We start from the raw sequence: 27,409 nt of genomic DNA, 5'->3' as shown, positions 1-27,409 counted from the left end.
ACATTTATATCCAACAAGGAAAACCCATGATTTTACCCAAATTGGAAATGACGGACTTGAAAACCCCAAAAGTCTACGACACCCCAAATTTCACCAAAATCAACCTTGATGAACTGTACCAAATAGATAGAATAGCCAATCAACTGAAGCCTATTCAATCGCAACAAAACCAAGTTCCTACAACATCTATTTTTGGGACTATAATATTTGTAATCATCGTCATCGTGATACTGCTCAGCCTGCCGAAATTGAAGCAGTATTTCCAAAAAATATTCAAGAAGAACCAAAAAGCCTGTGAATCCGCAGAAACCACAACTTCGAAAAATAACTCCGTTATTTTTTCAGCCTGAGGAGGGACGAGTTACGTGGAAACAGCTATCAAGAAACGTGCCTTATCTACAGGAGCCCGAGACTGCAAACTCATTATATTTCAAATCTTGTAATAATTGTCTTAATAAAAATTCATTCTTTGTACTGCTCTCGAAGAGAATAAACGCTTTTTGAGTCTTATGTGAAATCGATTTTCTTTTTAAAAACTAAGTTCTCGATTTCCAATACATAATTCCCGTTTCTATTCAACAAGGTTACTATAGTAATGATTCATGTACTCACTGGATGACTATGTAGTTGACTGTTCCCTGGTGTATACTTTTTTTGTAATATCTCATTCTGCATATCTGTAATCCTCTGCAGCCAACTTTTGATTGATTCGCTGGGATTTTGAGTAGGAATGCCACTAAAGAGAGGTGGTTCTGTATTCCGTGTAATTTTCTCAGGATGATCCAGTTCACCCATTTCTTCTGAGGATTCGTGACTGGTTTCTTCTATTTTCTCAATATCATCATCCAAATTGATTTCATCAAACTTGATAGGATCCTTTGTACAAAAACTGCAAGAAAACAAAATAGAAGTCGTTTCATTCAATATTATTGGGCAAAAATTCAAAAACCAAAACTCTTCTTGAAAAATTTTTAATGTGGAAGTTATTGAATGCTTCAATTCAATAATCTTTGACACCACCTATCTGTCATATGTTACTAAGAACTGAGAAGATATAGCACCGATTATTTAGTGGAGATACATACTTTGTTTCATCTATCTCAGGTTCTTCCTCACATTTGGAAAAACTTAAATCTTCATCGCTTTTGAAAGTCATTTGGCTTGTCGATATTTCCGTCTGTTTGCACATGACTGCTTTTATATCGTCAGCCTGCATTTTTGCCTTTGCTGAAAAAAAGAAAAACATATTTTATCAATAATAATGTTAAATACTGAAACTACAATGCATGAAAAATATTAGTTTTGTTTTCAAAAACCTTCTGTTAGTAAATATTACATGTCAATACTGAATATCATTTTAATGAAATGACTAGAATATAAACCGTTTTTCGTATTGAATTTACATCCAGAAATACAATAACGTCTTTACAAAAATGAAGTTATATCAAAACGCATATGAATGTTTGTAATTGTTACAATGATTTATTTTTCTAAAGACAGAACACAAGCACTACAGGAACACAGCACTATTAAGAGCGGGGTCTGTGCGAAATTAGCGATTCACGTTGGACTTGAATCGCTGGAAATTGACTTTATTTGGAAAAATGTCCTCAGGAAGTTTATTCCACATACATGCAATTTTCTGAATAACAGTTTTCAAGCAGTGAAGTTTGAGGTGTACTGAGTTGAACCCCAAAACCATGAGCAGCCACAGTCCGTCGCGTATTTCTGCTATGTACCGCTCTTGGTGGAATCGAATGTGCCAAGTTACTTGAACACCTTCCGTGAAAGTATTTTGAAAGAGAGACAAATCTCCAACCTTTTTTCGATGTTCCAGACTAACGAGGTTACAAATGATGTTCGAGTCTCCAATCGGGCTCTTTTCTGTAAGGAATCCATCAGCTTCAGGGTATGCTTAGGGGCGGAGCTTTATGAAGCATCAAAAGTTTCTGAGATGTGTACAGTTTTCTGGTTCGGAACAGTGTTTCAAGCTTTTGAGAAGGAGCCTTTGCAATTCCAGCGACATGGTTATGCCAAGACATATTGGTGTCCATTTTAACCACCAACAAACTTATCGAAGCAGGAAGCGAAATGGTCTGTCCTGACATTATTATATCCGGTTCGGAGACATTTATCTTTTTGGAGAAAACTGATGCCTGAGTTTTCGTGGCATTGAAATAAATCTGGTACCTTTCACCCCAATTCGAAATCACCTCTAGATCATCATTGAGATGTGCAACCTCCTGCTGCCGGTGAAGATGTGCATCTGCAGCCGATGTCATGCTCCAAATGGAATGACGGGACAAGTGTGTAGTCGTCAGGAAAGCAAATTATATATATATTGGATTCTTGTTTTCTTCCAATAAGTCATTGATATACAATAAAAAGAGGGTTAGAGACAATATGGATCCCTGGGAAACACCAGGGATCCACCTGGGAAACACGTTTATGGTAAAAGTATTCTAAAGAGAGTCATACACAAAAATGATCCGACAAGCTATAGTATCAGCAAACCATCATGCCACACACGGTCAAAAGCCTTAAGCTGCACCTATATTGAATGTGTATTTCTCCCAACCCGATGTAGGACGACCATCGGACGACATCGGAAAAAAACAAACACTTAAGTTTTAAAGTAGGTGCCTTCATTGGAAAGGGTAGTCCGATACGACGATAAACGATCACTACCGATTACTGACCGAAGAGTAGTCAAATCAAAAATGTTTGTTTTTAGTCCGATCTTTCATTCTGACGGAGTGGTATGATAATGAATAATAAAATTGATAAAGAGTTTTTGATAATTCTTGTGAGAGATGAGCCTCACTTGTGGGGCCAGCGAAACAATGATTACCATAATAGTGATATTAAGCCTAAACTATGGGAGGTTATTGGAAGCAATTACTGGTAAAAGGGCTGATGCATGCTCTGAAGTTAGACTGGCCAGTTATGTCGTTTTTTATGCCTTCAAGAATATAGTTAAACGTTTCCATAGTCATACGATGGTAGTCCTTAAATTTATCCGGGTAGTTTCTTATAAGTAGGGAAGTTTTGAAAAATTCACCTTCAGATTTATCTCCATTAAACTGATGCACCCATACCTTTTTTCTACGTCTCCTATTAAGGAGAACATTCTTTTCTTGTTTAAGCCATCACAAAAAATCATCTTCAGAGTCACTCATAATTACTCCCAAATCACAACTTTAACTGTTAGATATAACCTATCGGGTCGAACCGAGTTCAGAGTAAGCAGTTACAACGGACTGCATCGGATCGCGGGGCGTCCGATGGTCGTCCCACATCGGGTCGGGAGAAATACGGCTTCAATATAAGTGCAGCCTTAGAAATATCGAGCACAACAGCTCTTGACTCTCCATATTTCTTGATTGCGTTATTCCAAATATGGGTGACATACAATAGAAGGTCGCCTCTTGATCTTTGTTTCCGAAAGCCATATTGATGATAGCTCAAGATATTGAAGCCTTCCAAATATTGAAGGATGTGATGATTTTCTATCACCGAGAGCAAAGTGACTGGTCTATAGTTGTTTGGAAGATTTTTCTTGCCTTTTTTGGGAATGGGCTGAACGCGAGCAATCTTTCAACAAGAAGAAAAAAACTCTTCCTTGTAAGACAAGTTGAAAAGTCTGCAAAATACCGGTACGAGTTCATTGGCGCACTTTACAAGTACGATGACGGGCACCTCATCAGGACCAGACGCCTTGTTGTTATTAGGCTGTTTCAAAATTCCCCTGACTAGACGTTGTCGAAAAATAATTTTCGGCAATGTTGATTCTACTGTTGGAATAGCGGGTAGTGCCTTTCAGAAAATCGACTGTGGAGTGGGACGCAAATTGTTCAGTTAGTAGATTTGCCTGTTCTATAGCTGTTATTGCAATTGAACCATCCGCTTATATGGATGGTTGTAGAGTTTTGATTCATAGCTTTAGCTACCGACCAGAAGGATCTAGTTCACTATTGTGTTTCAATTGCTTAGTTTCCATCGATAACCGCCTGCAGACTGAATAAGTTCGTGGTATTTCTTGCCTGTTGTGGGAGGCAGCTGCAAAGAGATTCAATTCAGTGGTGTTTTGCAATCCACACCCACAATATGTGCCCTATTTTTTTCCCCTTGTCTGTGGAAAAATATGGACTACAAGTACAAACAGAACTCTTCGAGCGACTCCTCTGAGTTGCTATGAGATCAGTACAAACCAACGTACAACAAAATAAGGGGCTTTTATGGTTCTTACTAGGTCGCGTGAAAGTTTTATATAACTATTATAAAAAAATCCTGGGTATAAAGGAGAAAGATCATGGGATTTGAAAGGGAGTGAATTCATCCAAGAAGATAATATTCGAAATGGTTTGAATATATTGCCACTGAGTATCTTTTGAGTCAGGGTGGCAAATTGTGGGGTACTGAATCACAGGAAGCAGATGATTTATGGACAACCCAAATTAACTTCCAGGAAAATATTTCCATCAGGCTTTCGTAGACTAGAAAGAAATGAACAAGTCAGATGGCTCCCAAGTAGCAAAAAACTATTACTAATTAACTTATCAATACTGGAGTGATTCGATGATATTTGCATGCAACAAACGTTGATACCTGTTTCATGGTTCAAAGTAACTAAAGGTCTATTTCGTGAAATCGGAAAGTTAGGGATGTGCTTCGAAGGCCATATTATTGTTTACAGCATAATGATACTTTCACCGAATGCATTATGGACGATAAAGACAAAACTTTAGTGACAGATATTTTGGGAGTATATATAAGTTGACATGCGGTTCTTGTCTCGAACTTTGTATTGGTCAAACAAGAAGAACTTTTTCCATAAAGATTAAAAACAGAAGTATTTTATTGAATGAGGAGACCTTTTTGACATTCGCAAAGTATTTTTTGGTAGAGACATGGGAGTTAAGTCATCTTAACGCCTTTTTAAATTCGAAATAGAATGGTACACCCAATCTATTCAGATAAAGGTTTAGTTTTGTCCCAAGCATTTTATTGTGATGTTATATATATATATATATATATATATATATATATATATATATAGTCTTTGTCTTTTTGATTTCAATTCTAATATCAAGACCCTTTTTCATGTTCGTATACCCAATTGAATAAATTACCTTGCAAGGATCCACAATCTCAATATTAGCCATAAAACACGGACTCTTTCAAAGCAATCTTGTTATCTACAATACTAACTGTATGAATTAACTACCCTTTGAAATAGTAAAGAAACCTTTTACTAACTAACTATGAGGAATATTTTGACATAATTCATTCATATATTTCTCTTTATATAACTTCCTAGGAATGTATATTTCTAGTAAACATTTCACACGCCTCGGTAATCTATCGAGAACATCAAAGCCACGTTTCGAAAAGTTTCAATAACTCTCTTTTTTATAGTTCATTCATTGAACTTTTATAATAAATCACCAGATATTTTCAAAACTCCCAATCTGTTAAAATATTTCATAAATGTTCGAAAATCTTTATTTTTCAGTACAGAGATCGGTATACATAACTAGATGAATATTATAAGTATATAGGTATTGGATAATGCTTTGATAAAACACTTGTTGAATAATAATTGAAACCATAAATCTTCTAAACAGAGTTCATATAGATATCAGCTGGACTAATTTGCCAAAAATAAGATAAACGTTCGTCGTTCAGACAGTCATGACACATATTTTACTTTATATTCTGGACTACTACCAAGTATACATAATACTACATTTTTACATTATACATTTTGGTTTTTTTTTTCAAAAAGATTTCATTATATATTTTTCAATCCTTATCGAAAAGTGTATTTACCAAAAATTATAGTGATTTTGCGATCTCTTGTAATATTTCTACATCAAATTTACGAAGTCGACGATTTTTGTTATTTTTAGTTAGAAACACTTATTATTTGTTTCATAAAGGTGCATTATGTATTCCAAAAATGTCATTTTGTTAGTACCATATTCAACATTCAGTTTTTTATCAGCAAGTTTCTGAATAATATAAAAAAATTTGTTTTTACGTTAACCAGCTGTCGCACCTCTACGAGTGACAACCTTCAGCAGAAGAATTTTGTACGAGCCAAGGACTAACGAGGTCTTACCTTTTAACGTATGTCTCCTAACCTAACCTAACACTAAATTAAAATTAAATATATCAATACTGATTGATATCGGTGAAGTCTGAATTATTTTCAATACGTTTTCTCACACATGAGTTTCTATTGTTTTATGCAGATATAAAAAAATCTGAAGTTCTTCAAGAGCAGTGCCTGTGGCAGTGCCTATGTGGCATTTCAACCGCTTTGATCGCTTAAGATGTTAACAGTTTTCGACATAGTTATTCGTATTACATTCCTTAGCAAAAAATGTTTTTGGTCTTCCACTTCTCAATCTTCATAGAAAAAATGTGGATATTTTCTTCCAGTTTGTAACTGAAAGTGACTTCTTCGCATGATTTTCACATCTTTATAATGAGTTCATTTAAAACTCAACTGCTTTCTTCCTTCGTTTGGAACTATTCCACAATTGTTGAATGAAAATGGAAAATTAGAAAGGGCTTTTTTTCCAAAAATTAATATCTCCTGAAAAATACGCCCGTCTCAATATTTTTTACCTATTTGGATAGAGGCTGAACTTGAGCGATCTTCCAATATATATTCAATATACTCAAGTGTGTCAAAAGTTGAAACGCAGATAATCAAAATGTTATTCAGAGTGTACCTCGAAGGTGAAGAAAAATAGAAAATGAAACCTTACCGCCATTTGCGCCTCACCAATTTGACGAAGTAAATAAAAGTAAATTACAGAATAATAATTAAAGCTGTTTCACAGTTCAGAATTTTGAGTACTTGCTAATTTTATCTTTCTATTTATTGAAACATTTTGGCCATATGGCAAAATAGTATTCTAAAAATATCACTTTTTTGTTTCTTCTATGATTGACCATCAGTTCAATGAAGTGTCAATAACCAACGGCTAATAATCATTGAAAATCCGAAATTTAAGACGTTAAAGTTTGACAAATTTCAGGCTATTGCTTGTTATGAAATTGTTAACAGTTGCAGCACTTACTTTCTCTCAACGTTTCCAACATTTCGATGCGCACCATATATTATATTATACCGCCAAAATAAAACAAACACTCGTATCATAAACACTGTTTTCCCCACGACACGTAACCTTTTTCGAATAAAACTCAAAAAAGCTGCTTCACCCGCAGTAACATGGTGATTCTGTAAAAACCATGTTCAAAAAGATTTTGCACAGCGGACGCGCGATGTGGTTTCCCGTGTAAGGCGTCCGTCGGGTTATTTCTGGCGTCTCGACGCCCCCCTTCCTCAAACTTAGGTATATTCTGAAAATGGACCTGCTGTAACCCGAGCAAGTACCTTATTTGGTACTCCGCGGGCTACGCGGAGTTATTAATAACCTGTTCTTATATTGCTTCTGTGGCCCATCCTGAGTTTTATGCATTTTGGTGCGAGCGCTTGTAATTTGTATTTATTTCGGGAATCAACACAGGATATGTGGAGCTGTTCAACGGTTATGAAATGTTTATTCGTTTCGGGCTCATTTTCTGTTTCCTGTTTTATTCCTAACAGTGTGTAATGAGAAATGCGTCAAGGTTGTTTAATTTTGTGAAACTTTCTTGTGATTTCTGTTCAATTATTTACGACAGTTTTACTGATTAAGAGCATGAAGACTGAAATATATGTTGAGAGTAGTGGCTGACCTTCGAAACCTCTGATATTGTTCACATTGATTTATCTAATAACAGTTAAACATGAATAGCATAGAAAAAAAACATTATAAAAAAATTGGAATTGAATGGGATTTAATTTTATTATTCAGTATAGTTGCCTTCGAGGGCGATATAACGATTATAGCAGTCATGAAATGTTTCAATATCATTTTTATGATACGATTTGTCTTTATCCTCAAAATAGGCCTCATTTTCGGTGACGCTATTTCGACGGCGCTATTTTATTACAACGAGCATTCTCTTGAGGTCTGAAAACAGAAAAAAGTCATTGGGGTCCAGATCTGGAGAATACGGTGGATGCGGAAGCAATTCGAAGCCCAATTCATGCAATTTTGCCATGGTTTCCATTGATGTATGATACAGTGCATCATTTAGATGAAACAGCACTTTATTTCAAACCAAATGGGCCTTTTTTCGCGATTTCGTTCTTTAAGCGATCCAATAACGATATGTAAAAGTCCCTGTTGATGGTTTTTCTCTTTTCAAGATAGTCGATGAATATTACACCATACGTGTTAGAAATCACACGTTAAAAGGTAAGACCTCGTTAGTCCTTAGCTCGCACAAGTTTCTCAACTTGTGAGAGTTATCGTTCGAATGGGGGCGACAGCTGATTAACGGAAAAACAGATTTTAAACAGATTTTTTCTAACGCATCCAAAAACACTGATACCATAACCTTGCCAGTCGACTGTTGCGTCTTTGCACGCTTTGGAATCAATTCAACACGTGCAGTCCACTCAGATGACGATCGTTTTGATTCTAGTGTGAAATGATGGTTTCATCCATTGTCACATATCGACACATTTATTCGGGTTTCAATGGTGAAACAGCTTCAAACATTGCTCAGAATCATCAATTGTTTTTGGTCGATTGTGAACTCGCGCGGCACCCACTTTGAACAGAGCTTTCGCATACCCAAATATTGATGCAAGATATGTCCAACACGTTCCTTTGATATCTTTAGAGCCTGAGCTTTCTTGATCAACTTCATTTTACGGTCATCCAAAATTATTTTGTGGACTTTTATGATGTTTGTCCTTGGTGCTCATTTCAGCTCGTTAAAAATTAGCAAACCACTTCTCAACTATCGATTTTCACGATGCAAAGTCCAAATGATGTTTATCAAGTCAAACTTTGGCTTCAACAGTATGTTTGGCCAAAAAGCAATGCTTTATGAACACACAAACTTTCATTTTATCCATTTTCTTCTAACTAATAAAAGTTACTTCACTTAAAATGCCATAAACTGATAGTCCGACAGCTGTGAATTTGTACGCGTGTCATTTGAAGGTTAGGGTTTACTAAAAATCACATAGATTCAATACTAGTAGCGCCATCTGTGTGTTAGCCTACGAATGTTTCAGCTTATCCTGGTACATGAAACAAAGTCGCAAAGTCGTGTTGGTTACATCATTCAAAAATCCAAAACGGCTCGACCGACTTTCATGATTTTGTTTCCAACCAAAACAGCAAAATAAGTATCAAAATTTATCAAAATTCATCAAAATGAAGCCATTATGCTATCAGACTACGTAACATTGCGAATCAATTCACGGCAGAGGAGGCAGAAATCGCACGCTAGGACCGAAGTGTATTAATATATATATAGTGGAAGTTACCATATATGTAGTATGTATCTGAAAAATATATTTTCTACAGTTTTCTTGTATCAATCTACTGGTTTTCTGACACAATATCGACTGCTGAGCATGAAAATTACCTGTCAACACTTCGTGCTCCACATACACAATTTACAGAAGTTATTTCAAGTTGACTAATAATTCAACACAATATTTAGTAATTTTAAGGTGGTACGAAATTTGCCAGATTAGCTACTTTATAATATTCACGATATTCTTGGATGTAGGTACGTAAAATTGCTGTGAAAAGTAATACTTATAATTGCTGATGATATATCCCAGGAGAAGTGAAGTAGGTATCAGAAAAGTTCTCAAAGGCCTCAACTTAGTGGGATAAAAAAATATATATCAACAAAGAAACTCTATTCATGGAAAACCAGGCAAAGTCGTACAAGGACAAAAATAAAAAATGAACACCGAAAGCTCCAATGACAATCCCAAACAAACTGCCGGTGGAACTTTCAACTATCTTTGAAGAATAATAAGTTCAATATTCTCGAAAAAGTTTCGATTCAGATCGGTATTTGAAATTTCAACAGATTTTTGATATCTATGTATGTATGTATGAAAAATATACAGCAAAAAAAAGAATTTCAACGATTTCATTTTTTTCTCGTAGATCTCCGTAACCAAAAGAGTTAGAGTCGATTTTGGGTATCAATCAATGTCGAAAATAGTCAAATTTGCTATAATTTAATCGACATTTTCCCTCCATAATCCTCAAATGAGGAGTCATATTTCTTTACATTTGTTATTCTTGAGTGATGTTGAATATGTCTTCTGATCTATTAATACGATCCAATAATTTAGGGTGAAAAAATTGAAAAAACACATTACGGCGTCAGTTTCCGTAATTTACTGTTTTCCATCTGCTAACTAAATACTGTTTTTTGAATAAGTGAAAAGTTAGTTAGTTTCAGATGCTTCAGAGAAATATAATTTCTCAAATTATCTAAAGGAACAATCCGTTCGGGCCAGTCTTATCTTACCTACACAGTAGGTTTATGGACTGACACCTATCAGAAAACAACTACACCCCTGGCTAATACCACGAAGGGTGTTGTATTATATCCGACAGATATCAGTGCATGATTTTTCACAGAAGTAATTCCTGCATATGCTTTTTGGCGATACCACTGCCGGAATCGATGTTCAATTATTGAAACGAGCACACTTGCAGAACGGTTTCGGGATATTTGGCCTCTCGTCAGTGCAAAGTAGTGTTCTACATCAACATGAAGTCGATGATTTCCTATAAATAAAAATCAAATCCTTCAGAGTATCATACCTCGAACAAAGCTGAAGAAAACGACTAGCAACATATCTACCATCGTACCCCCTGCATGTAGGGGGTACGATAAATCTACTGTGTAGTTAAGGTAAGACTTTCCTGAACAAATTGCTTTTTTGAATAATTTGGTTACTATAGGTGAAACATAATTTTTCATTTTACATAGTATCCCAATGATATCATCTACAGTAAAAGGCTAAATTATGGAACAGATTCTTTATTTCACAAGCAATCCTGGAATATATCGATCTTTATTTTTGAATGCTGATTTTCAAATTCATGTATGTAAATACAACAAAATACAACAGGAGAATATGATGTAGAAAATGCCATCCACCAGTCTTTTGACAATAAGCAAATCTATGGACATATTTCTCTTGCCCATTGCAAATAACTTTTGGGGTAATTCTGCTGATTGCGACCTTGATTTGATTTTCAAACTCCTGAGATTCAATTTCGAAAAATCCCACAGGAAAAAATCTAGTGACTTCAGATCTGGAGATCTTGGGGGCCACTCTATCGTTCTGCGCCTACCAACCCACTTCCTAGGGAACCGTTATTCAGAAACTCGCAAGCATCACGTGCAAGCATCATAATGCAACCATATGCTTTCATTTGTTAAGTTAGCATTGTTGGCGATTGGAAAAATTTTTGCATGCGGCTTGAAAGCTACTTGCGAGCCGTTTGTAAGCCCATCACATGGTTGTAACATTGTATGTATTTTGCTCGGGGTAGTCTGGGGTCGCGCTCGTCTTGCCCCCATCTAAGAGTTAGGAGACTTTCTATATGTAAGAATTGTGACATTTCACTTCTTTGAGATCCCGCTAAGGCTCTAATCACCTAGGCTACACCAATGGTTTCTTTTCAGATACGAATAGTTCGTATATCTCATACTTGACCTTTTATCTTACCATTTTTCTAAAATGGATGATAAATTAATTTCTATTTAATACGGAGATGGAACCAGAACACAGCAATTGACCTATCACTTGTTCAACAGTGATACAGATCTACTCCAGTTGTGGTAACCTCGAGATTCCTTCAAGGTTCACATCTGGGTTCGTTAATGTTTCTAGTATTTATAAGTGACTTGAAAGATTGCTTCAAGCATTCACAAGTATTATTATACGCTGATTACTTAAAAATTTTCAGAAAAGTAACGACGATTAGAGATTGCTCAAAGATTCAAGAAGACCTCAATGCTTTTTTATAATACTGTCACCAAAAGAAATTGAAACTCAACATTAATAAATGTGCATGTATCTTTTTTTTGTAGAAACAACATACCGTTACATTTTCAATACTCCCAATAATATCGTTAACAGAGTAGACCAAATTAAATATCTTGGAATCTGTATTGATACAAAAATGACTTTCAATCCCCATTTGGATTATGTAATAAATTCCAGCAGCAAAACCTTGGGATTCTTCTGCAAAATATGCAAAGACTTCAACAACGAGGCAGCAATCAAATCTATTCAGTAAGCATTTGTTTACAGTAAACTTAATTTTGGAAAAAGTGTCATATGGAGCCCACATTACACATACACATAAACTACGATTAGAAAGACAACAGAACAGATTTGTAAGGTTTTTGCACTTCAAAATAACGAAGACTTATGGCACTTGGCACTACAAAATACAGCTTTTAGAACAAAGAAGAATGATAACCGACTTAATTTATAAAATTATAACAAACTGTTATGAGTCACCCAATCTAGTATCAATGATTTTTTATCACGTTCCTCAAAAGAACACTAGAAACAGAAAATTACTTGCCAGTCCGAATTTCAACACAAATTTGGGCAAAAACTCCTCAACTACTAGAATGTGTCATTCTTCCAACAAATACTATAATAGCATAGATGTTTTCTCTGTTGAATTCGTCAAAAATAACTATGAAGAGAATATTCAAAGCCTAGTACTGTTAGTACGAACGAAACTCATTGATTTATTTTTTTGTTTCTTGTATCTGCTGACACCATAACCATTACTATTAGTGAATGCTTCTATGGCTATTAACCTATTTGTATCCCAAATTTCGAATGAATAAATAAATAAACTGTTAGTGACATTGGGAATTGACAAGAGAAACTGGTCATGTCAAATATATTCCGAATGCTGGAAGTCCTTCAATGGAAGATAACGTTAAACTACGGTGAAATTAAGCCAATAAAAATAAGCTGAAGTAGATGGCATACCACCATATATACTTAAAGGCTGCCGTGGATGGCTAAGAATACCATTCATTCTCTTCGGAAAACTTATAAGTTACTCCAATATATAAATTAAAGAATAAAAAGAATATAGAGAACTATAGACCAATTTCAATATTATGTTTCCTTGCAAAATGATCGGAACAAAACATTTATACAAAATTGTATCGATGCCAATAAATATATTGTCCCAGAGTAACATGGCCTATGGCTGGTGAATCAAATAAATGCATTTTTTTTCAGTAGCCTCTAAGTGTAGCAATTGGATATAGACTGTACTGATTTCACATTTGATTAGGTACATACATGAATTAGGAAAGTAGGGAATAATAGTAGGGACATTACACTTATTATTAAATCACCTACAAACTAGATTTTTATGGTTAAACACAATTAAATAATATCTCTAGAGTTTCCTAAAACTTTAGAAATCCCACAAGGATCTAATTTGGAACCTCTATTGTTTGCATTGTTTATTAATGTTCTTTCATTAGTGCGGAATTATTCATACGGATTGCTTTTTGCGGACGATTTTAGGGTTTTTAGAAATATCAAAACGGTTAAGGACTGTATACTCTTACAGAAAGATTTGAACAATATATAATAAAATGGAGTCATGATAATGTACTTTCATTCAACATAAATGAACATCATGTTCTAACTATGAATAGAATAAAGCACCCTGTTATTTTTGATTTCACAATAGATAATGAAGTATTAGAGCATTTAGAGAAAGTAAAAGATTTGGGAGTAACTTATCCTTCTACTTTTTCATTTGCCAACCATATTTACAATATTACGAAATCTGCCAATCGGATGTTGATATTCAGTAAAAGCAGGCATTTTACCATTTTACCAGCTATTCAGCCTGTTTGGATGAATGAATGAATAAGTAAAGTGTAGAGAATAATCCTCACAATACTTCACGATAGCAGTTTTTTGGAAGTTCAAAAGTATCATCCGTACAAAGTACAACTACATCAACAACTGAATTAAGATGATCCATGAAATCCATTGCCGCGCCGTATGGAATTTTGCCAAATGATGCAGAATTCATGTAACCGCAATCCAATTCCATATTTATAAAATTGTGTTTTCTGATGAGGTTTTTTTTGCCTGAATGGGTCACTGAATCGTCAGAACTGCAGATATTGGGACAGGGAGAAATATTATTGGATGATGGAGGGGAATACTCAACACCCTCAGAAAGTCAATGTTTGGGCAGGATTGTTGACGCTCTAACAAGGGAGCGTTACTTGGAATTCTTGAGAAATATTTCGCGAGTTTCTAAATAACTGTCTTCCTAGAAAGTGGATTGGTAGGCACAGAACGATAGAGTGGCCCCTAAGGTCTCCAGATCCTACGCCACTAGATTCTTTGTGTGTTTTTTTCAAATCGAAGGTATTGGTATGTGATCTACAAAATTAAGAGTACCTAGTTGAAAAATCGAGTTAGGGTCGAATTTAGCAGAATTACCCCAGAAGTTATTCGCATTTTACAAGAAATATGTATCCGTAGATTTGCTCCTTATCAAGAGTCTGGTAAATGACAGTTTGAACATCTCATTCAACTGTTGTATTTTGTTGGATATAAAATTATTCTTCCACTGAAATATTTCTTGGAAGTGTCCCCTTGACTGTAAAATTGATCTGTTTTTTTTTCGATTTCTCGAATTATTTACGGAAAGGAAGCTCTTAAGGGTAAAAATTTTCAAATTGACACTCTGTTTATAATTTTAAGCGAATTATGTGGACGCCGTATAAATCGAATAACGTGACTTTTGAATTTCAAGTCCATATCTAAAATGACGCCCAGGCTTTTGGCTTCTGGGATAACCTCAAGTGCATAATTATTTACTTCTACTGTCACAGAGTCGCAAATATCATTTCTAGAGCTTTTCGGTCCAAAAACAAAAACATTGGATTACCTCCAATTTATATTTGAACAGTGATCTGAAACATTTTTCACAAATAATTACAAGTCACTATTAATTTGAGTACACGCATTATGTATCATTTCATGTGAGAAACTGCAATACAACTGGGTGTCGTCTGCATACAAATGTATACAACAAAATTCTGAACAGTCTGAAAGTTGAGATGGCAAACAAAAAGGATCCCAAAATAGAACCCTGTGGCACTCCACATATCAGCTTTAAATATGATGAGCGATTTCCTCCTATGGTGGTAGCCTTTTGTTGACGGTCGGTGGCATACGATATGATTAGTGATATATCATTTTAGTCTTATATAGCCAAGAATCAATAACACTGAATTGAAGTTAATAGTATCGATCGCTCTACTAACAGTTTAAAGTTATTGAATTGGGGGCTGTTTCACAATAAACGTAAATTATAATTTTTTTAAATTCAAAACTAAATTTAATTTGTGTACATTGAGCCAAATATCTACCTATTTGTTATATATCAACCTCCACTTGTTATATAAATTATCAATCTTGAAATACATCAAACCAAATAGTATTAATTTTCCAGAAAGGTGTAATTCCGAAATAGAATTTATATAAGCAGTTAGCCAAATATATGGAGTGTGAGTTGACATTTGAATTACTCTAGTATCATGTATCCACAATCGGTGAAATGTTGCTAAATTCTCGAAATAACAACTTTTGAACGGACTGGTCTTTCCTCAGATTACAATACTGAAAATTATACTGTAATTTGGACCAAATTGAATTTTTTTTGTCACCAGCAGCGTTTTAAGCAGATGCTGGTACTTACCTTCACAAAATAAGTCAAGTATTCCATGTCAGCTCTTACTCCCTGGTCGTTTCATCATACCAACGGCCACATTTCAACACTTCACTATAAAGGAGGATTTAGATATTTGCTTTCTAATCACTCACAGTTTTTAAAATACAGGCGGGAACGCGGCACTCAACACTTTTGATTCTACAACGCGCACCACGAGTACTTTTAATTAGTGAAGGATTGCAGGAATTTCGATTTTTCCAATATCGCGATAAGTCAGCGTTGACATTTTCCAGTTAACTTTCCGACTGGTTTCGAACTAACACTACGCTTAGCAGAAATCGTCTTTCTGGCTTGCATACCTCATTTTACTGCATTAATCACGTAAATACTTTGAGAATGTGTAGGTTTTCATTCAGGGCGGGCAGGAAGATTTCAGTCAATTGCGCCTAATGATTTTTGTTTTCCTAATTTGCAGAACACAGTAGTAGTATTGCAGGCTTCGATTAATCGAAACCGGGTACTAGTTAATTGTTCCTTCATAACCGTTTCCTTTTCCAAATTAGAATATGATAGTATGTCCAGGTAACTAATTATCTGGCATGTTCGGCACTATTTATAAAGCTTCATTACCACCTGCCAGAACTTTTTTCCACCGCTTTCGCCATTTCCTCATTCAAAATGAACTTCTTTTGAATACAGCCAAAACTAATTGTATAGTTTTCAGAACAGTTAATACTTCCATCATTATTCCAGAGTATGTGAACATGGGCCCTGAAAAGTTGAATTTTTCATCATGTACAAAAATGTTAGGGGTCTATCTAGATGACAAATTAAACTTTGACGTACATATTGAGCATCTTGCAAAAAAACTGGCTAGCAAATGTTATGCAATTACCACTTACAATCAGAGAAGAAGGCAGACGGCAACTTTCAAAATTCTAGTTTTCGATTTTTTGTGAAACCCTATTCGATGCAAGAATTTTTTATGGCAACTTCATGACGATTGCAGAAAACAGAAGAAGGATAGATATTAGTATTAGCCATCAAAATTTTTATAATCCTAACAAATATAGACATGATATATGCGAGAGTATATTTTCATTTTCATTATATTTTGATATCTATATATTTTAGACTAATGCATTTATATCTGAGACACTTATCTTTTTTTTTCTCTTTTTTTTTCAATATTGAGTTATACTAAAATGTACTCCCACGAATGTATAAACCTGTGATAATCTTTTGTTATATTTTAGTTATATATTTATACCTTACTGACTTATGTTTTCATATGTTCAATTGAAAACTTCAATAAAATCTATCTATCTATCTATCTATCTATCTATAATCCAGAATCACGAAAGATTCTGTTTTTTTTTTTGGATAGGCCAGTACCTACTCTGTTTATCACAATGGAATTACTTCACTTCAGAAACAAAAGTGTAACTGAACATTGAATCATCATTCAATGTTGGGAGAACCGGAAAGTGAAGTGGAAACAAAAATTGAGTGAGTATGAAAAATAGAAAATCAACGTGTGCATGAATTGATTTTATTAGTTATGAATAAACTGGTGAGACAATCTAATACATATATGCATTACATACTTGGGTTTACAATTGAAGAAGGAGTTATGGAAACTTGTCAAAGTGCCAAGTCAAAACTTGGCACTTTGTCTAGTTTTGGGGATTCAAAAGTCGACAGGTAGGTACTGTTTAAAAATCGGCTATTTCAGGAACTCACTTCAGATATTGAAAACTCATGAAGTGGTATTTTTTTTCGAAATCGCACTTTTTATCCGAGAATAACCCTTTTTTCAAATCATGTTCTATCTATATGATATTGTTACTTCACTAGAGTTTCTGTTTTTCTTTGTTAGCAATAACACGAAAAGTCAAAATTGAGAAATTAAACAAATATTACCAAACTTCGAATACAAAAAGATCAGAACCGGCCTTGCTTAATTTTTTGATAATCACATAAATATGACAACAAAACCAACAATAAAGCCTTGTGTAAAAGTATCATTCAGTTTCAACAACAATTGTGTTTATATGAGTATGCTATGCAAATTTGAAGATCGATTATACCAATTTTACTTTGATTCTTTCATCAAAATGTTGTTCCGAGTAACATTTCAAATATATCTTTGTATTGTTTTTTTTTGTATTATCAATAAAGCCGATTCATTATTATTATTATTATTAAAAAAATCTAACTAGAAAGGTTTTTGTTTCCGTGGTTCTATACAATGAACCAAACCCTTATAATCTCCACTGTTTTGGTCTCTCCTGTGTTATTCAAAAAACAAATTCTTTAGTAATTCAAGGTGCAAAAGTAAAAAAACAGCCACATGTATCATTTGTATTGAATTTTTTGGCATAAACAATGTTGGTTCATACATTTTTTGATAACTCAGTTCTGTAAAGAAAACGTAGCAAGTTGGGATACATTTCACTAGTTCGGACTTCCATTGTCTACTATATAAAATGATTTTGAAATCCCTGAAACAAGTAAAAAAGAATAATTAAAAAAGAATAGTTGAAAATAACAATTATATTAAGCAACAATAAACCTGAAATGAAATGATAGTGAAATAACTTACAAGTAAAAATATAATAATTGAATAAATAAAAAAATTAAAGGAATGAAAAAAGAAAATAATAAAAAGTCATCACTCGAAGACGATTGTAGATACCAACAATCGAAACGTCGTGAACTAACATGACTTGGAATCTCTACACTTTTTATTTTTTTATTATTTTCTTTTTTCATTCCTTTAATTTTTTTATTTATTCAATTATTATATTTTTACTTGTAGGTTATTTCACTATCATTTCATTTCAGGTTTATTGTTGCTTAATATAATTGTTATTTTCAACTATTCTTTTTTACTTGTTTCAGGGATTTCAAATCATTTTATATAGTAGACAATGGAAGTCCGAACTAGCGAAATTTATCACGAAACACTGTCAATCACCTTCAAACAAGTTGGGATACATTTCTGACGGACATGTTTCGATTTTATTCTTTATATTTGGGATACCAATATTGCCAACACACTTTATTTCTTTTTAGTACCTTCTTGCTGAAAGTGGAACTGATGTCATTATCTATCTTGACATAGAGAAACCTGACAAACTAAAATGTGAAGAATAAATGGTACTGTAACTGTGAAATGTAAAGGATATTCCATAATCATATTATGGATCTATGGATCTTCTTCAAATAATAGCCTAGTCAATCAGAAAATTAAAGGATGTTCATAAATGAGTGGTATGGCCTTATTGATTTCTGAACTCGTTGGTCAGAACTAAATTCACTCTCCACTATGATATCTCTCAGATAACGCACAGTTAACTTTTCCAACAAAATGCTAAAATTTATGGAGTTCAGTACACAAACACATTTCGAAGATTATCCACCTCATTGTATTATATTCTTAGGAGAATCAAGCAGCCTGAGTCAATCTATTCAAATCTGTCGCTCCAATTCGAACAGCAACCCTCAGAAGTCAGAACTTTTGCGAACTGATGCATAACGAGATCTTACCTATTAACGTAGCATTTCTAGTACGAGTTGGTCGATAAGCAGTAAAAATTGATTGCCCTGCCATACCTCGAACCATCGTTTCACCGTTCAGTCGACTGAATGAAATCTTCCATGAAATTATTCATAAGGAAGATATAGAACCTTACTTTCTTTTCTATAGAAAACTCACGCTTGTCTTTCTATGAAATAATATCCTCATAGACTTTTTTTCATTTTAATGATCTTTCATTAGGGTTTCATTAGTTTCTAGCACATATACCTATGTGATTTTCAAGGGTTCCAGTAACTATGAATGAATCGTAAAAATTAATAAACATGCAGTATAATTGATAAGAATCCGTTCCCAGTTTCATGCAGTCCAGTTGACAAGAACCTGCATGTGGTTTGTCTTCGCGGAACAGCTTTATGAAAATAGTGGCCCGAATGTTGCGTGGAACTGTCAAGTGAGCACGTGGGTGGACCAGTGTTTCTATCTCGGTTCTTCCCCTTCCATTAGCACTACTAGCACCATCTGAGTCTCCCGCCAAGGCAGATTCTTCACACCTATAGCAGGAATGTAAATATCAACAAGACCTTGTTGAGTGATGAATAATAGCGATTTTTAATGGGGTGACTTATCATCATTATGAAGTGGTATTACAGAGCACTCACCTGAGGGATATTTTGGTAAATATAAATTGTTCATTCCTATTTTATCTCTACATGGTAGTAGTCCCTTTTCAAATCTTCTGTCTGAACGCAATGGAGTGATTCAAGAAAAAAGTTCTCTTTCAATAGGTCTACAAAAGCTTCCGCTACTACATATGTCTATATTTTGAGGATAGTTTACTATACCCGTTTTAATGTTCAAAACATATATAATGTGGTAATAGTAAAACTATTTAGGCTGATACAATATTGATTCTTATAGAATGAATACGTTGGTTGTCTTAAGCATTTCATGCACATTATACATAGCTCTTCATAGCATACAATTCAAATAAACATGGGAGGTATCGCAAAATCAAAAGTATCGCGTAAGAAAATGAATTCAAGCGGCCTGACAAACCTGTGCTACACGCGTGATGATGAAAGATTGCAATTGCCTTGATTTCATTTCACTTACTGAATAATTTTTAAGGTTGCGGTACTTACATATTTCAAAGCTGAAATCATACTTTTAATCGATTGAATTTTATCCTACCTACCAATGTGTGGGTGGGTCTAGAGTACTGCTGTAGATTGTTCTATAATAATCTGGGATGTTCCCAGGTATTGTTGTGGAATGTTCTTGAATATTGCCGTTGCTTCCGAACGCTTCTGAAATTTTGTAGATGGCCAAACTTCCAGCACCTATATCTTCCAAAGCACGCCCTTCAGGTAAAAATAGGTACTTTATTCTTAATAAGACAGCTACTACTTCATATAACTACTTTATTCGTTTCACAATGATCTGAGATATTCCAGAATATTCCAGAATGTTCCGGGATATTCTGGTTTGTTGTATCAATCTCTCTAATACTCCCCAAAGCTCTGGACTGTTCTAGAAATTTCTAGAAGGCAAAAATGTCAGACGTATATCTTCACAACCACGCCTTTCTGGTGAAAACGGAAACCTTTTTCAAAGATGGGGAATGAAGGGCTTTCACATCATGTAACTCCCCTGTTCCGGGAAGTTTAACATAACTTCTGACTTGTGATTACGTCTTCTAATTCACATTTCTGGGGCACAACACAGACAGTCTGTTTTAAAGCTCCTCTTAAAAAAAAGTTCTCGTTTAAGGTTTTTCACAATGCCAGTCCAAAATCAATCATTTTGTATTACACCAATAAAAAAAGTTTTCCATCTTCCGTTTTCTTTCAGGCCCTTAACTTGTTCGTTTCTTAGATTTTTGTTTTTGGAAATTCCAGTATATCTTCGTTGACTTCTTCCAAAACTTTATATATATTTTTTCATTTTGGGTTCAGGATTTCTCTTGATCCCATTTGTCCATATCACTTTGAAGCAAGTTTACTTTCTCTATTTATAATTCATTGAGAAAATAACGTTTTGCTCCCTAACTAGATTAATTATCTCTTTGAGTTTCAATTTAGTCCTAACCTGCATTAATTTCAAAAATTCTTGTTATCTCCTCAGGTACTCTCATATTCAGATATTGTAAACGTATTTTGTTTTGTGATGTTTTTGTTCATCTCATTGCGTTCTGCTTTGATTAATTTTTTTGTATTGGCCAATAGGTCATTCTTCTTTATTTTTTCTTCAATTTATGTTTGTTTGGTAGACTTATGGCGTGTCTGATAGTTTATGTAGTAATATTCGTTTCTCATTAAGTGGATGTTTTCCTTATATCACTGATGATAGTATCTTCATCTACTATGATCTAATTCAGCAGTTCATTTTCTTCTTCAAGCAACTAGTACTAAAACTGAGATTAGAAAGTCATCACTTTGTTTCCTATGGAATTTGTTTTCACTTGTGGCTTTCTTTTTTTGTGTTATCACAGCAACTTCTTGCACAACAATTTACAGAAATTACAATGTTTTCTTTGATCCTAGAATGTCAAGTTCATTTTCGGCCACCTTGTGATCTTGTGATGAATTGAGATTTTTTGAAGATATTTATATACCTCGAGATAAACAATTTTTTTTATATTTTTTCAAATTTCTGTATTGGAAATGTACAGTTGAAGGAATTTGTCAAAGGTATGTGACGTGACATTTGATAGGATTAGACATAATTTTGAGTGAAATAGACATTGAATAGAAGAGTTTCATTAGCACTCAAATGAAAATAGCGAGACCTGCCAATCGTTCATAACGAATGTCTAATTTCAGTTTCAGGACATTGAACATATCAAAAACATGTTTCTAACATTCACGAACTCCTTTTTTAGCTCTTTCCTTCAAGTACTGCTTCAACTCCACCATGGGGCCATTGAAATTATTTGCATCTTGTGATATAGGGATTATCATAAGACCGTAAAGTGGACATTTCTTCTATTCTACTTTTTCTACTCACCTTCGATGAAACACAATCCATCTACGAAAGAAGCGATGATTTCAAATACTTGTAAAAAGCATATTTATTGGAGCATAAGTAAAAAAGTTTTTTAGATTACTTCCGTTTTCAAAAAAAATTCATAAAAAGAAATCAGCAGCTCATAACTGGTAGTACCTTCGAAAATATAGTGGAAGGATTTCTGAGCAACAAGAAATTTGAAATTATATAAAACTTCACAATTAAACTCTACAAAAAAATGTGGGTTTTTTCAACATTTGCGCCCAATAAGCGACAAACAAAACATCAGTTGGAAGGAAATGAGATACCAGAGATACTGGAATACTTTTATGTTGAGAGACTACTGTTGGTAGACAAAATAATGCTATAGAACAGAAGAAATAAGTGAAAGCTTTTTCTGGTAAACTTTTATATTTCACTCTCTTCCTTATACTTAGTATGAAAAAATTGAAAGTTGTCAAAAAATATAAACAAATATATACTATATGAAGGCTTCATCAGTCGTGTTCATACACGTGTTGTGGTTTTGTAAACTGTCTCCACAGTTGACAAAACAGTGTAAATCTCACAATAATATCTAACTGAAACATAAAAATAATCATGAAATTCTAAATTTGCCTGCAATGAAATGATTAAGTTTAATGAGCAATTTTCAAAAAACACTGAAAAATACTAATCAAAGGTATTTCACATTTGTTCTGTTTACCGATAGCCATCTCGATTTCGGACAGGTTGGAGCCTGGCTCCCTCACCCTTTGGACTGATGTTCGTCAGGAAGACCAACGGGTCAAGACTGATTTATGGGATGATGGCTGGGGTGTTTGGATGAAGATATTGTTCATCTTTCAACGGGGGACATGAGGGCCTAACTCGACAAAGTGTCTGGACCTTCTATATCGGGAGGGGTCGTCTTCAGCATAATCCATAGCTTCCCTTACTAACGGATTATCGTGGGTATCTGCGCAATCAAAGACTTGCCGATTCCTCGACTGAATGGACTGCTTAATGGAAGGTAGCTGCAAATCTCTGCGGACGGCTTCATTCCGCACGAACCAAGGAGCATTCACAATCATCCTCAATAACTTATTTTGCAATACCTCCAGAATGGAGATATTATACGTGGCCGCTTGTCCCCAGACGCCTGAAGCGTACATGATGACAGGCTTTAACATAATTTTATAGATCGTAATCTTGTTCTTAAGTAAGGCTTGATTTGGAACGTCTATTGATCCGACCCTCGATCTTTGCCTTGACGATTGTAATGTGCGGGTTCCAGGTGAGCCTGCGGTCTATTAGAAGGCCGAAGTACTTTACCCGCGCTTGCCAGTCGATCTCCCTTCCAGAGATCCTCACTTTTCTGGCCGGAGAAGGTATCGTTCTTCCCATGGTTATCGCCTGGATCTTGTCCGGGTTCACTCGGATCTTCCATTTGAAGTACCAGCGCCCAAGGTCGTCCAGTGCGCGTTGCATGTAGACGACACCAAGCTCTCGACCCATGGAAGATGTGAGGAGGGCCGTGTCATCAGCGTACAGGGATACCTCCACATGCTCAGACCTCGGAAGGTAACTGGTCTAAAGTGAGTACAGCGTAGGGAAGAGCACGGCCCCCTGTGGCACTCCAGCGAGGATATTTCTGTTGTCAGACAGAGAGCCCTCTACTCTAACCTGAAATGCTCTGTCTTTCAGGAAAGACCCAATCCACCGGATCAGGCCCCGAGGTAGGTCGAACGCGATTAGGCTTTATTAGAAGGCCTTCGTGCCATACACGGTCGAAGTCCTTCGAAATGTCTAGCAAGACAACATGAACTTTTTTGTTTTGATTTAGTTCCGCGATGGTGTTTTCGACCAATCTCAGAGCCTGCAACTCAGTGGAGTGTTCTCTCCTGTAGCCGATCTGTTCGTCAGGCAGAACATTTCGGTCCTCGACTTTATCGTTGAGTCTTTGTAGAACGTCTCTTTCAGCCAGCTTAGCCGCCGACGAGAGCAGACTAATCGATCGATAGTTCTGTGGGAACAACTGGTTCTGACCCTGTTTTTGGATCATGATAACGATCACATGCTTCCATCTTCTGGGGAAGTGTCTGAGGGCCAACGAACTATTTATAATATGCAATAGGCATTCGACGCAGTTGTACGAGAGCCTCTTCAACAACCTATTGGTTATTGAATCGACCTCCGGTGCTTTCGTGGCCTTTGCGGCACTGATGTAACCCTTCAGCGCTTCCACAGAAGCCGGAAGGATGTTATCATCATCAAGTTGAAACTAACGTTCCATCGTGTTAGCAAAGGCTAACGCTTTGTCGGCGGGGGAGTAGTATACTCCGCGCTCTCCGTGTATGGGTGAGGGAGCAGTATTCTTCCCTTTGAGTCTGCGGGTGACTCGCCAAAGCTCATCATCCCCAGGCGGAAGGGATTCCAAGAGCTCCGCCCACCTTTCGTTTCGGTGATCAATGATGGCCTGTTTGACTTGGTTGGCCATCCTGCCTGCCGCAATTTTATCTCCCAGGAAATTGTTCTGTTTGTATTCAAGAAAAATCAGCTCTGAATTTGTATCGTTTAGAAATCAGAAAAGTTGCTTTGTGTTCGAAGTATACAGCCAAAGGTGAGAAGAAAGGAGAAAATTATGGAGAAAGTACCTACTGTTTGAGTTTAGGTACTCACTGCAGTATCATGGTCATAGAAAATAAGGTTTTTGACAAGCTTGACTTTGTGCCACGTATCTCTCTAAATATCTCAATAATCAATTAATGTTATCATACCCTACGTCCAAAAAATTTTAATCTTAATGTCTTTGGTGCAGTTTTTTCTAATCAGGATATTTTCTCCCAGACTGTTCACATGCCCCGTGATTATTCTGAGATTCGTTTCCCATATAATATTCCGAAATTTCAATTTTGACCAATTCCTTATACCTCTCCAAATTTTCCAGTAGGCCTTGGCCCTCTCCCCAAGCCCCCTCCCGGGTTGAGTGTCTAGAGTTGAAATCTTCCCCACACGGTTACTGAGTGCAGAACATCCCATCTCGTCCATCTATCACCGTTCCTCCGGAGCGGTCCTCAACTTACTGATGAGCACTTCAGCAAGATTAACATCTGACCTACTGCGTTCAAAAGCCAGCCTTTAGCTGATTTTACTTTCTAATATGGGTCTGAAAAATAATTGAATTTGAAATCTAGTTAAGTTTTTATACTTACCGGAGCCGTCTGATAGCGACTCTCGAAGGTGGTCTCTGATTCTGCTTGGTTGGCCTCTCTCTCGGAATCTTGGGTCTCCCCTATTGAGTGCTTCGTGTAGATCGCGCAGCGCTGGACTGTTGTGTGACTGAACTCTTTCGAACACGTTTTCTGGGTATTCTCTCATATACGTGTCAACGTAGTGAATGTTCAGGTCCAGATCCCGGTATATGTATCTACTTGGTATGTATCTCGGAGCGTTTATGGCGGCTCGCACGCAACAGTTCGCAGCAGTTTTACGTTAAGTTTCATGTTGCTTCTGCAACCTATAATCGGATATACGTTGTGTCGGACGGCTCTTGCCAGTCCTAATCTCTGCCGTACGTGGGTCCCGAACGTAAGTATTCTGTCGAGAGTGACTCCCAGGTATTTCGTTTCGTTCACCCACGGAATCTCTTTCCGTTGAAGGTAACATTTCCTTCTTGGTGTACCATCCTCCGGGTGAAAAGTACTGCCTGCCTCTTGTCAGGGTTTATGCTAATCTTCCAAACGTTGGCCCATTCCTCTAATATATTCGCCTGCTGTTGCAAATATCTGGTAACTTGCGCATGCCTAGTTGATCTCGCTAGTAGAGCTATGTCGTCCGCGTAGAGTGTCAACTTGTTAAAGTTATTCTCAAGCTTGGGCACGTCTGCTGTGTATATCGAGAAGAGGTGTAGCGGAAGTACTGCACCTTGTGGGACCCCTGCTTCCAGTAATCGCATAGTGGAGAGTTCTTGTCTGCAGCAGCATCGCCAGTCAGCTAGAAAAGAGTCGATAAGTTTTACTATTTGTTTCGAGTAGCCAAAGCTGCTCATTTTGACTAGAGGTCCGTCGTGCCAAACTCTGTCGAACGCCTTGAAAACGTCTAGAAATATCGCTCCGGTATGGTATCCCTTGCCCAGGTTGAAACCTTCTGTCGCATAGTCTACTACCGTCAGGACTTGCAGCTTTGTCGAGTGTTCGGATCCGAAACCGAACTGTTCATATGGTAAGATTTCCAGTTCATTGGGTTGGTCTTCTAGTCTTTTCAGGATGACTCGTTCTGTCACTCTGCTTATGGAAGAGGTTAAGCTTATTGGCCTATGGTTATCCGGAAATATGTGCATCTTCTTTGGCTTCGGGATGTGAATAACCATTGCCTCCTTGAACGGGTAAGGAAAATGCTGTAGGCTGAGTAGAGCGTTGATGATATTCGTCACCGCCGCTATACCCTTCCTTGGTAGGAATTTCAGTGCCCGGTTTGGTATCTGGTCTTGGCCCTTTCTTGTCTCCCCAGTTACTACATAATGTAAAAGGGGTGGAATCGAATCTGTAATGTAATTTTTCATCAACTGTTTCTTCTCTAGCCAACAAATGGTTGCAAAAAGCTTCAGATCCCAGGCCAAACTAAAAACTGATATAACCCAACAGTGAAAAATTCTTCGAGTATTTGAGTGGCATATTGTTACTGGAACCTAATGAACCATCCTGTTACCTGCATAGTAGGGCTATTTCAAACTCGACCTGTTTGCAGCGAGTTGAGTTGAATGAGAGCGATTCGACATATTACCATTTCCAGAATGGCAATTGTAGACTATTACGACCAACGTGAAAGAAAACTACTTCACACTCCTTTTCCCTTTGATACCAAGCAACAATGGTATCGGGAAAACTTTGTAAGGATACTCGATTTGGTGAATATATTATTTTGCTTCTTTCTTGACTGCAATAGATAATTTCGAAATACAATTCCGTCCAGAACTTCTGAAGTTTGCTGGTAACACAGCAGGTGATTGGTTGGTCTGTCTGTGATAATAAGGCCCGAACGGGTATTTAATACCAACTGTACAAACTTTCTTATAATCGGGAATACATTGATCTTGACTATCGATCTATGAGTTATGAATTCAGTTTTTCTCAAGCATGTCAAGTATTCATATAATTCTAGTCTGAATTTATCTAAATAATTCGTACATACTCTTCCAGACTGTACAGTCTACTGAGTCGCAAATACTTTA

At 36.0% G+C, this 27,409-nt stretch overlaps 2 protein-coding genes across 3 annotated transcripts in view; one reads left to right on the top strand and one right to left on the bottom strand.

Moving 5' to 3' along the window:
• The window catches only part of LOC111505573 (uncharacterized), a 34,793-nt gene extending 18,789 nt beyond the window's left edge, over nucleotides 1-16,004 (bottom strand). The window contains exons 1-3 of one of the 2 annotated variants that reach the window (XM_023160408.2): nucleotides 15,675-16,004; nucleotides 1,086-1,227; nucleotides 613-889 (exon numbers count right to left, since the gene is read on the bottom strand). In XM_023160408.2, coding sequence (XP_023016176.2) covers nucleotides 613-889; nucleotides 1,086-1,216 — 408 coding nt within the window. In that variant the 5' untranslated portion in view covers nucleotides 1,217-1,227; nucleotides 15,675-16,004. Of the gene's footprint in view, nucleotides 1-612; nucleotides 890-1,085; nucleotides 1,228-7,094; nucleotides 7,341-15,674 lie in introns of those variants that run through there. The other variant, XM_023160401.2, reaches the window with a different exon arrangement.
• A 3,661-nt stretch (nucleotides 16,005-19,665) lies between these two features.
• Nucleotides 19,666-27,409, top strand: part of LOC111505550 (uncharacterized) — a 65,643-nt gene continuing 57,899 nt past the window's right edge. Inside the window, exon 1 of the mRNA XM_023160384.2 lies at nucleotides 19,666-19,865. The gene's annotated coding sequence lies outside the window, so the exon portion shown is untranslated. The remainder of the gene's footprint in view (nucleotides 19,866-27,409) is intronic.

This window comes from Leptinotarsa decemlineata, unplaced genomic scaffold, assembly GCF_025532065.1.
Source record: "Leptinotarsa decemlineata unplaced genomic scaffold, Ldec_3_MD MMD2_tig00026336_RagTag_RagTag, whole genome shotgun sequence".
Lineage (NCBI taxonomy): Eukaryota > Metazoa > Arthropoda > Insecta > Coleoptera > Chrysomelidae > Leptinotarsa > Leptinotarsa decemlineata.
Note: the sequence above shows the minus strand (reverse complement) of the source record. Positions and strands in the feature narration are given on the sequence as shown.